The sequence below is a fragment of the Penaeus japonicus genome, unplaced genomic scaffold (genome assembly GCF_977035675.1).
Source record: "Penaeus japonicus unplaced genomic scaffold, GWHDUDI00000001_assembly GWHDUDI00000022, whole genome shotgun sequence".
NCBI classification, from domain to species: domain Eukaryota; kingdom Metazoa; phylum Arthropoda; class Malacostraca; order Decapoda; family Penaeidae; genus Penaeus; species Penaeus japonicus.
This window is the reverse complement of record NW_028234424.1, coordinates 30,267,616-30,280,105: the sequence shown is the minus strand read 5'-3', so window position 1 is coordinate 30,280,105 and position 12,490 is coordinate 30,267,616. Positions and strand designations below refer to the sequence as shown.

Here is a 12,490-nt window from a genome sequence, read left to right as displayed (position 1 = left end):
TCCTCATATTTCCCTTCTTCCTCTCCTTCTCCTCCTCCTTCTCCTCCTATTCCTCAAGTATCTTTTTTTTTGTATGCATTTAAACGAGATAAGATTAAAGAAGAAAAACTAATCAAATTATATAAAATCACATCATTAGAAGGAAAAGAAAAACTGAATTACCACGTTACCCCTTAAAAACATCCCCACACGGACGCGAACGTAGCGAACGAATGACTTGAACCTCGAAGGCGTAAAAAGTGGAGGAGAAGACCAAGAAAATAATGATAATAAAGACTTGGGCTCAATGACTTATATCGTGAAATCGGACAAGAAAGAGAAACAAAAAAGAATTATTTAAATGATATTATTAATGACGTAATTTCGAAGACCCCCGGGACGCTGAAGAGTTTGAATGACGCAACAGGTCACCTCCAAACATCTCCAGGTAGGAACGAGCACCTTCTATTGGCACATTCCTGGGCGCCCCCGCCATTAAGCCACGCCCCTTCCTCTCCTCTCCTCCCCTCCCCTCATCCTCCCCTTTGCTGAGGAAGGAAGGAGGCGGAGAAGGGAGGAAGGAAGGAAGGAGATGAGGGGAAGAAAGGATTTGGAGAGCGGAAGGGGTGAGAAGGTGTGAGAGAGAGAGAGAGAAAAGGAAGAAGGGAGGGGTAGAGAATAGGGGAGAGGAGGAGGAAAGGAGAAAGGGGATGGGTAAGAGAGGGAGGAAAAAAGGGAGAGAACGGTTGGAAGGAAATGAAGGAAGAGAGGAAAGGCAGATAGAGGGATAGAGGAAGCGGAAGAGATAGAGAGAAAGAAGAGATAGAGGAAGAGAGGAGTGTCTTCTCCCCTTACCTCACTCTCCGACACTTGTTTATTCTCTTTCTCCTCTTCTCCCTCCCCTCTTCTCCTTTACTCCTACTTCTGCCCTTCCTCTTCTTCTTTTTCCTCCTCTTGTTTACTTCTCCTCTTCCTCATTTTCCTCCCCCTCTCCTTCTCCTCCTCCTCCTCCCCCTCCCCCTCCCCCTCCTCATCCTCCTCATCCTCCTCCTCCACCTCCACCTCCACCTCCTCCTCCACCTCCTCCTCCTCCTCCTCCTCCTCCATTCTCCTACCTTCTCCTCCCCTGCCTAACGTGTGCCTCTGTTTAAACACGCACTGAATGATATGAAAATTGTGAAGAAATTCGCAGTTTCTCTCCCCTAACCTCCCCCCCCCTCCCACTTTGGCTCCCCGGCACACATGATAGAGACTTTTTGTGTCTTCTTTATGTTGCAATTTGTACTTTTGCAAATGTTTTTAGATGTAAAAAAAATGATATCGAATCAAACTACGTGTGTGTTTTTAATCGCCTATATAATTCAAATCTTCCTTTCCTCATCCAGCTGATGGTGGAAGTATGGTGCAATTATTCTTTTCTTTTTTATTTTGTTTTATTCGTTTTTTTTTTTTCATCTTCCACTTTTATCCTGTTTTTATTTTTGTTATCGATGTAGTTGTTGTTTTCCTTTTCGTTTCCTTTCTTTGTCTTTGTCTTGTCCTGACCCACCCCACTCCCCCTTCCCTGTGTGTTCCTGTGTTTATTTTAGTTATCTAATTTTCTTTGTGTTTTGTGCTCTTTTTTATTTTTATTATTATTTTTTTGCGAGTATGATAATCAGAGAATTAAAATGAAAATGAAAATAACAGAGATATCAAGGCGCATAAATACCCAAAAACTACCAGAACACATAACTACAAAGACACGAATACCAGGACACATAACTACCAGAATACATAATTACTAGGACAAATACCAGGACACATAACTACTAGGACACAAATACCAGGACACATAACTACTAGGACAAATAACAGAACACATAACTACCAGGACACGTAACTTCCAGAACACATACCTACCATGACACGTAACTACCAGAACACATAACTACCAGGACACATACCTACCATGACACGTAACTACCAGAACACATAACTACCAGGACACATACCTACCAGGACACGTAACTACCAGAACACATAAATACCAGAACACATAACTACCAGGACACGTAACTACCAGAACACATACCTACCAGGACACGTAACTACCAGAACACATACCTACCAGGACACGTAACTACCAGAACACATAACTACCAGGACACGTAACTACCAGAACACATACCTACCAGGACACGTAACTACCAGGACACGTAACTACCAGAACACATAAATACCAGAACACATAACTACCAGGACACGTAACTACCAGAACACATACCTACCAGGACACGTAACTACCAGAACACATACCTACCAGGACACGTAACTACCAGAACACATACCTACCAGGACACGTAACTACCAGAACACATAACTACCAGGACACAAGTACCAGAACGCATAACTACCCAGACAAACAAGGCCTTCCAGATAAGTTAAAAGAACAAAGGGGAGCGGGGAAGGGCGACGAAATAATAGTCAAGTTACCAATTGTTAAAAGAAATGGTGGTTAATAAAAAAAAAACCGATAATGTGACGTAAAGTTAAGAAATAAAGGAGGAAAAGTAAACAATTGCAACAGCGATTCTTGATCCTTTCAACATCAAGAGGAGGACAGAGTAGGATAAGCTCAGCCTACACAGCGGGCATCCTGCAGAAAGGGCGAGCCTCGCTACGCCTACTGTAGGATAAGGAGGGGGGGGGGGTCGGGGGTGGAATCATCATCGTCGTCATTATCATCATCATCATCATCATCATTCCCCTCTCCCTCTCCCTTCCTCTCAATTTATTCCTTCCTCTTCTCCCCTCCTCCACCCCCCTCTATCACCACCTCTCCCATCTCTCTTTCTCTTTCTCTCTTTCGTGGCGTTGTTGTCTTAATACAGATAGTTATCATGATAATGATGATAATAATAGTAATAATAATAAAAATGATAATAACAATAATGATAATGATGATAATAATGAGGTAGATGACCCCCCTTACCCCCACTATTTTTACATGTAACCCCACGTAACCCCTCCACCCCCCCCCTCTCACAAATCCCCACTCAACCCCACGCTACCCCTCACACCCACCTTCCTACCCCCACCCCGCCACCTACCCCTCCCCCTAACCCCCTTACCCCCCATCCCCCCTTCTGTCTACCCTTGCTGCTCTTCCCTAATATGGCGAGCGTCCTGTCGGAGTTGCCTCGCCTGTGTCGCGCATGTCTATGCATGTGTGTGTGTGTGTGTGTGTGTCTGTGTGTGTGTGTCTATATGTCCACGGCACTGAATGAATGAATATCTGTAAGTGTGTATGGGAGAGACAAGGGGGGGGGAGAGAGAGAGAGAAGTGTGTGTGACTGTCTCTCTTCATGTCTGCGGCACTGACTGTAGTAACGTTTGTAAGTGTGCATGAGAGAGAGAGGAGGAGGGGGGTACGAGAGAGAGAGAGTGTGTGTGTGTGTGCTTGTGCTTGTGTGTATATGTGTGTTTTTGCGTGCGTCCATGTGTATGTGCATGTTAGGTCACTCGCCCAGGCTCGACGAAGGTGAAGGTCACGAGGCCGGCGATGGGGAGGGGAGGGGGTTGGGAGAAAGGCGGTTCTTTGACCTTGTTTGGTCGCTGTTCTGATCTTGGTCTTGGCGAGAGGTTGGGTCAGGGTTAGGAGGGGGGGATAGGAGAGAGAGAGAGGAGAAGAAGAAGAAGAGGGGAGAAAGAGAGAAAGAGAGAGAGGAAGGAGAAGAAGAGGGGAGAAAGAGAGAGAGAGAGAGGGAAAAAAGAAGGGAGAAAGAGTGAGAGAGAGAGAGAGGGAAGGGGAAAGGGAGGGAGGATAAAATAGAAAGAAAGAGAAACAGAGTGAAACAGAGTGAAAGAGAGGGAGAGGGAGAGGGAGACCCAAATACAGATACACAAAAAGCGAGCCAATGATAGAGATAAGAATTACAGTGAATGAACCCCACCGCACCACATACACCAACACCACCATCACTATCTTCACCATCGCTGGCACCATCACCAACACCATCAGCGAACATCATGCACAATCATGCACCTGAATAAACTCATCTCGAAGACAGTGAACTATACAAAAGCCTGTAGGATCTCTTGCCCGTTGGGGCGGGGGGGGGGGTAGTGGAGTATGAAGGAGGAGGCAATTTTTTAGGGGGAGGGGGGAGGGTAGGGAGGGAATGTACTGAAGGAGGGAAGGGAAGTAGGGAGGGGGGGTAGGGAGATGCACTGAAGGAGGGGGAGGAATGGGGGAGGGGAGTTGGAGGAGGGATGGAGGGGACTATGTTTACTGAAGGAGGGGGATGGGTGGGAGGTGAGGGGAGGGGGGTAGTGTGGAGGTGTAGAGGGGGTGTTGAGGAGGGATAGGGGATAATGAGGGAGGAGTGTGAAGGGGGGGAGAGAGGGAGAAGGAGTGGGGGAAAGGGGGAGGGAGAGGGATAGGCCGAGCAGGAGGGGGGGGAAGAGAGGGGGTAGGAGAGGTGAGCACACTCGCTGTGAGTCATCATGGACTGTGACTCACACAGACCCCCATAATGCTGGAGATGACCGCTGGGTTGCCTGGTCGGCCAGCACTGCACTCAGCGCTCCTTGCAGCGAAACTGGTTCGGAAAAGGGGGAGGGGGAGAAAGGGAGGGCGGGGGAGGGGGAAAAGGGGAGGAGGAGGAGGGAGGGGGGAAAGGGGGGAGGAGGAGAGAGGGGGAAGAGGAAGAGGGAGGGGGAAGAAGAGGAGAAGGGAGGGGAAGAAGAGGATGAGGAGGAGGGAGGTAGGGAGGGGGAAAAGGAGGAGGAGGAAGGAGAGGGGAAGAGGAAGAGGAAGAGGAAGAGGAGTAGAAAGAGGAGGGAGGGAGGGAGGTGGAAGAGGAGGAGGAGGAAGAGAAAAAGTGGGAAGAGGGAGAAGAAAAAGAGGAGGAGTAGGAGGGAAGGAGGAGGAGGAGGATGCAAAAGGTGTAGAAAGACGAAAAAAAGAGGAGGAAAGGAAGAAAGAGAGAGGCGGAAAGAGAGAGAAGAGATGAGAGAAGAATAGAATACGAGAAGGGGTAGGAAGAGGAGGGAATGAAAAGGGGATGATAAATGAGGAAAGACGAAGGAGAAGAGGCGAAAGAGAGGAAGAGGAAGACGAGAGTGGAGAGAGAAGTAGAGAAGGAGAAGGAATAGGAGGGGCGATAGGAGAGGAGTGGGAGGGAGTTGGAAATGATAGATGAAGAGGAGGGGGAGGAAGGAAGGGAAAAAACGACGAAAAAGGGAGGAGGAGGAATAAAGAGAAATCAGGTGATGATGAAGGTGATAAAGATAGGGAATCGAAGGAAGACGCGATAAGAAAGAAAGGGAATGTCGTGGGAAGAAGAGGGAGAAAGAAGTGGAGAAGAGAGAAACTCAAAGAAAATGGGAAAGATACGGAACCCAGAAAGAAATTGACGAAAATGACAAGAAAAAGAGGGAATAAAATATGAAGTGTAAGAGAGAGAGAGAGAGAGAGAGAGAGTGTGTGTGTGTGTGTGTGTGTGTGTGTGTGTGTGTGTGTGTGTGTGTGTGTGTGTGTGTGTGTGTGTGTGTGTGTGTGTGTGTGTGTGTGTGTGTGTGTGTGTGCGCGCGTGCGCGTGTGCGTGCATATGTATGTATGTGTGCTCGTGCGTATGCGTGTGCGTGTACGAGAGTGCACATATAAGAACACAAATATACAGAAGAAGAGGCCTAGATCATTGCACAGCTGACCTCGTGGTCAAAGCTCGTGACAGGGTGTCCGATGTGCATGTGGATTGCTCGTGTTGCAGGATCAGCTTTTGGTTTTGTTGCAATCACGTCACTGGTTATTTGTTAAGAAGCGGATTGTGTTTGTGAGGTGGGAAGGGAGGGGGGCGGGGAAAGAGGTGGGGAAGGGAGGAGGGGGTGAGGGAGGGAAGGAGAGAGAGAGAGAAAGAGAAAGAAAAAGGAAGAGCGAAAGAGCTGGAGGGAAGAGAAACAGAAAGAGTGAGGGGGAAAAGACCAAGCCAGAGCATATAAAAAAAAAAAAGAAAAAAAAATGAAGTGAATGAAAACACATCAAATCTAACGCAATTTCCGTCCGTGCAAACACACGCATGCATCTCCATACCCATTTTCAACAGTTTAAGGTCAATCAAGCGGAAAGTGGCTTGTGTTGGCGCGTGTAAACAATTCCCTTGTTGACAGTGCCACGTGCCACCATGATCGCGGGGGATGGCACTGAGGGAGTACTTTGAGGGTGGCCTTGCTAAAAAAAAAAAAAAGGGGGGCATATTCTTCGTTTTTCTTCTTCTCTTGTATATCTTTCCTTATTTTCTTTTCTTCTTTTTCCTATTTTCTAATAATAATAATGATTATTATTATTATTATTATTATTATTATTATCGTCTTCTTTCCCTACTTCTTCGTTCCCATATTAACTTTTCTTCTTTATTTTATTTTCTTTTGTTCCTTCACCCTTTCTTCCCTTTTTCTCTTCCCATTTTTACGTTTTTATTTTTATTTTCTTCCTCCGTTTCCTTCATATCTATCACGTTATTCTATCTATCTATCTATCATAGTATCCTTATCTGTCTTTTTTTAAATCTACCTTTCGTCAGGGCTTAGAAAGAAAGAAAGACAGGCAAGCAGATAGACCAACCCATTCCTCTCCTCTTCCTCCTTCATTTATCTCTCTCCTTTCACTGCAAGAATGTTTTGAATATTAAACTTAAGCTTCATAAAAAGTCCTATTACACTACCTTATCACCGAGGTAATGAGGATGCTTTGGATAATGCACGATTTGACGACAGATATGGTATGCCTTCGCTGTGGACCTTATTTGGATAGGGGTAGGGGGAGGGGGGGGTTGCACTGTACTTCGGTTGGAGGGGGTGGGTTGGGGGTTGCACTGTACCTCGGCTGGAGGGAAGGGTGTTATAGTGTACCTCGGCTGGAGGGGACGGGGTGGAGTATTACAGTGTACCTCAGCTGGAGGGGAGGGGGTGGGGTATTACAGTGTACCTCAGCTGGAGGGGAGGGGGTGGGGTATTACAGTGTACCTCAGCTGGAGGGGAGGGGGTGGGGTATTACAGTGTACCTCAGCTGGAGGGGACGGGGTGGAGTATTACAGTGTACCTCAGCTGGAGGGGAGGGGGTGGGGTATTACAGTATACTTTAGCTGGAAGGAGATTGCAGTGTACCTCGTCCGGAGGGGAGGAGGTTGGGGATTGCAGTGTACCTCGGTTGTTAAGGCAACTTTGAAGTGAGGACTTACTATCTACGAGAGCTAGGTGTCTTCGTATAGCTTAATGCGTCGATTAAAGGGGCTGAGAGCGTCGCAGACTTTTAAGGTGGTGGGGCAGAGTGTAAAGTCCTGTTAAGGTAGTTGTTTGGAGGAAGAGAAGAGGGAAGGGGTGGTGGGGCAGGAGGGCAGAAAAGAGGGAGGGAGTATGGGACGAAAAGAGATTGAAGGGGAGAGGGAGAGGAAAAGGAGACGGACAAGTAGGCAGACACAAAGACTGATAAACAGGGAAGCAGAAAGATAGACAGCAAGACATGCAGGTAGACAGACAAAGAGACTGACAGCCAGACAGTCAATCAAACAAACAGAGAGAGAAAACGAGACGCTTAAGACAAGAGAGGTGCGGGGGAAGAGAGGCAGTTTGGTTACAGAAAGGTTATTTTGGACATATTTAGAGAAGTTGATACTGGTTAGATCTTCTTTTGCATGTTAGATTTCGGAATAATATGATATGTGTATTTTTTTTATTTATTTATTTATCTATTTTTGTTTTTTCATGATATAAGTTCAAGATAAAGAATACGAGTCATCTGGATTATTGAGTCAACTTTAAAACGAATATGATAGGAGCTGAAAAAATGTTGAATGAATACACACAGACTCAAACACACACACACATACACACACACACACACACAAATAAATAGAGAGAGAGAAAGGAAGAAAGAAAGAAAGGAAGAAAGACAGGCAAGCAGATAGACCAACCCATTCCTCTCCTCCTCCTCCTTCATTTATCTCTCTCTTTTCCTTTCCATCCATTTGTCATCACCCCCAACCCCACCCCCACCCCCCCTTCTTCTAATCCCCTTCCTGTCAGGATGCAGAGGGGGAGGAGGAAATCGGCTGACGGGAAGGGGGGTGTGGGGGAGGGGGGGAGTGGGACTGCCGGGAGTATAATGTTGCGTGGTGTATGGGGGGGAGGTAGCTGGAGGGGGGGGCGTCTAGGTGCGGCTGCTGGAGAGATACGAGCGTTCATACATATATGAATACCCACACAGAAAGAGAGAGAGAGAGGGACGTTCACTCTCTCTCTCCTCACCTCTCCTCTCTTCTGTTCCTCTCTCCTTCTCTTCTCTTCCCTCTCTCTTCCTCCCTCACTCTCTCTCTCTCTCTCTCTCTCTCTCTCTCTCTCTCTCTCTCACACATCTCTTTTTCTCTCTCTTTCTCTCAATCTCTCTCTCGTTTTCTCTCTCTTTCTCTCTCTTTCTCTCTCTCTCTCTCTCTCTCTCTCTCTCTCTCTCTCTCTCTCTCTCTCTCTCTCTCTCTCTCTCTCTCTCTCTCTCTCTCTCTCTCTCTTACTCTTACTCTCTCATTCTCTATTTCTCTCCCTCTCTCCCTTTCACTCTCTCCATTTCCTTCTCCCTTTCCCTCTCACTCCCCCCCCCCCCTCTCTCTCTCTCTCTCTCTCTCTCTCTCTCTCTCTCTCTCTCTCTCTCTCTCTCTCTCTCTCTCTCTCTCTCTCTCTGTATCCCTCTCCCTCTCCCTCTCTCTCTCTCCTTTCCTCCTTCCCTCCCTCTTCCCATCACGCGTGTAGCAACATATTGTTTCATAAAAAGACTCTGAATTGGTAGGGTAAACATAACAAGGGAAATAAGATACGAGAGAGAGATGGAGGAGGAGGTTAAGAAGGATGTGTAAAGAGGTGGAGAGAGATAGAAAACGAGAAGGAGAGAGAGAGAGAAGAAGAAGAAGAAGAAGAAGAAGAAGAAGAAGAAGAAGAAAGAGAAAGAGAGAGAGGGAGAATGAATATCAATGTAATAACGTAATCATAATGCAATTAATAATGTAATTATTGATTAGGAATCAATAATAAAACTAAGTATGACTGTATACGTTTAAAGAATATGATTTGAGGAGATTTGACAGACGAAGGAAGAATATCTCGCTGTTTTAAGTTTCAGCGATATGACATGCAATATGACATGCGATATGATAGGCTCATCTGCATGTCTTTTCTGAGCATGCGAAGTTCGACATTGTGGGAGTCCGTGTTTCGTGTACACATCATGCGTTGACTGTACAGCTGATTCTTTGAAATTTATGGCTTGATGACACGATCCCCTCTATGGTCTTGTATGCGTAAGAGTCAAGTTTGCGGAGTTTTGATCATTGGAGTTCTCTGAATATAGATGTAGCGTCATTGTTGCAAAGTTGCATTAAAGAGTTATTCAACCCCTGTGATGTTGAAAACACACTTCTATTTGCTTATCGGTGCCTGCCATTATGAGTTTGGCATCCCTCCTCAGCACTTACGTCCGTCGATCGAGTAGGAATGTCCGTTTATTAGTAGATAGTTCCGCTGTTAATATAAAGGATCCATATCTTTAAAAGTGAGATAGGGAGTATAGGATCCTATTGAGCCAACACTAAGAATAAGCCAGATTTGCGGAGCAGAAGATTCGCTGGGTTTATATCCATTGAGACGAGTCCGCCTGTGTCAGCGTGTGCTGACTCGTGAGAGAGTGTGCCAACGAGTGTTGACTCGATCTGAGCTAGGTCTTTATCCGCCGTGATGCCCAGCCACGGCAGTGACCGCCAGGCGACAGTGAAAAACTCCCCTCGGCCGACCACGGAGATATGAGGCCGGCGCGCTAACCACTGCATTACCAGATGGCTCGAGTCAACACTGTAAGCAATGGGCAAAGAACGAAGTGAGATACTGGTCAGAGATATGATTTTGGGTTTTCGCCATTCATACGAAGAACTCCTGCAACTTTGGATATTCTTGGTTTTATTTTATATTTTAATTTATTTTATTTTATTATTTTCTTTAGGTTAAACGACTGTTGGGAACAATTATTCATCGAACTTATCAATAAACATATGATTAATTACACTGTTGATCTGTACACTGTGGTGCGGGTGATTTTTTTTTTTTTTTTTTTAATGTTAATTCATTAGAATTAATTCATCAGGATTTTGCACGAACCAGTTCTTGATCGACCGAATTAACAACATCATCTATTTGCCTGCCTTGTGTATGCATAGACATAATCCACAAAGAGTATGATTTTTCACTGACATACAGAATAAGACCGGACAGCCGCTAGTGGTACTCCTTATTTATTATTTCTAAGTTTGGAATTGCAGTTAGAATGGCTTGCATAGTGTCTTCAGGTAGCATTAAACAACTCTCGAACCAGCTTCTTATTGGTTCTCCGTTACCATACATTTCGAGTTTGTGTCGCAATATTTCCTGTGAGATGGTGTCTGAAGATTTAGCCAGGTCACCAAATACCGTTTTCTTGAAATGTTGCTTATCAAGTGGCAATCATATATTAGTACCACTTCAGATGAATATTTTAACCGCAACTGACATGGAGTTGACAGCGACTGATTCTCGAGGAAATTTACTGAATATTGTCATTTTAATTATATGGTTAAACCTGGGTGATATATGCAACTGGTGGGGAAAGCATCCACTTTTGAAAGATTTATTGATAAGGAAAACTAAAATTCCTGCATTTTTTAGCATCATTCTCTCAGAATCGAGGCAGGTACATCTCTTTGTCCTTAGACAGACGGTGTTAACCCTTTCCTTAATATTTCTTTATCAAACTTTATTCCATTACTTTAGGAATACCTTAGACAAGAGAGTAATCAAGTCATTTGGTTCAGTGAAATCTGACTCTAAATTAGTTCCTCCGGAGCTGAAAGTCTTCTGTATTCTCTGTTAAATCTGATATTGGGTTATTGTTAAACGTAATATGTATTAAGATCAAAGTGATTAAATTTTCTATTTATTTTTATATTGGTTACCCCTAGCACACTTAACTACCCGAGTGAGTATTTCTATAGCTAATGAGTGAGTTTTGAACGTTGATGCCTATTTCTTTTGTTCATATTTATTTACAACTTGTGCTGAGTTCGTATAGGGCCGTACTTAAAAAAAAAAAAAAAAAAAAAAATCTGAATAGGGCGGTCGAGCGGTGGCGAACAGGGCAGCGGTGGCTGTTAAGCGCCACCGCTGGCGTTCGAACGCCGCGGAGAGCGCTAACTTCCACAGCATCCGCGAGTATCAAGAGGACCGAAATACGAAATGGCCGCGATATTTGAAATTTGTTCATATCTTCGAAGAGAGAGAGACACACACAGAGAGAGACAGAGAGAGAGTGAGAGAGAGCAAGAGAGGGGGAGAAGGGATGGAGATTCTCCATCCCTTCTCCCCCTCTCTTACTCATGTTGTACATGTTGTTATATATGTGTGAATATATATATGTATATATATATATATATATATATATATATATATATATATATATATATATATATATATATATATATATGTATACACACACACACACACACACACACACACACACACACACACACACACACACACACATATATATATATATATATATATATATATATATATATATATATATATACATATTTATATATATATGTATGTATACACACACACACACACACACACACACACACACACACACACACATATGTATATTAATATATTAATTTATATATATAAATATAATATATATATATATATATATATGTGTGTGTGTGTGTGTGTGTGTGTGTGTGTGTGTGTGTATACATATATATGTATATATATATATATATATATATATATATATATATATATACATACTACATTTTTAAGTAATTTAAACTGGGCAACAATAACTAAATAGTAGTTATAACTGAAAAGTAAAAGAAAAATTACAAGTTTTATTGCACTTTTTTCTATCATTTTACCCAGTTTGTTTCTTGCTTTATCTTTACATATGATGTTGCATGTCACGTTGAGACAAGTACTGCGCTGTGCAGGAAATCACTTTCTGCAAGAAAATAAGGCAGTGTTAAACATCTATAATTCATTATATCTTTGAAAAAAAGGCTACTATCAGGCATTGCAAAGAAGATATTATAGAAAGCAGAAAACTTATTGCAATGAAGGAAATCTAGAGAGAATGATGTATAACTTAGATAGATACATAAGGATATTACATTATATATAAAAAAAAACTTTAGTCAAACCTGAGAGTGATAATTGAAAAGTAATCATATCTTAGAACTTTCACTAAGATTTTAAACTAAGAGTTTGGTATATTGGAATATAATATCCTGTCTCTCGAATAATAAAGGTGGAAAACCTAGTAATTATATTTTATCTATCTATTAAGTAAATATGCCTGCCTATTACATGGTGTACTACAACAAATAAGGCAAAATTATAAACATTAATTGCAACAAACTTTCAAGGAATAAATATATATCAGATATCCTGCTAGAGT

The 12,490-nt window shown here is 43.5% G+C and overlaps 1 protein-coding gene across 1 annotated transcript in view; it reads left to right on the top strand.

Moving 5' to 3' along the window:
* The first annotated feature begins 217 nt into the window (after nucleotides 1-217).
* Nucleotides 218-12,490, top strand: part of LOC122256592 (uncharacterized) — a 44,269-nt gene continuing 31,996 nt past the window's right edge. The window contains 1 exon segment of the mRNA XM_043021385.2: nucleotides 218-427. Within this exon segment, the coding sequence (XP_042877319.2) occupies nucleotides 395-427 (33 nt within the window). The 5' untranslated portion in view covers nucleotides 218-394.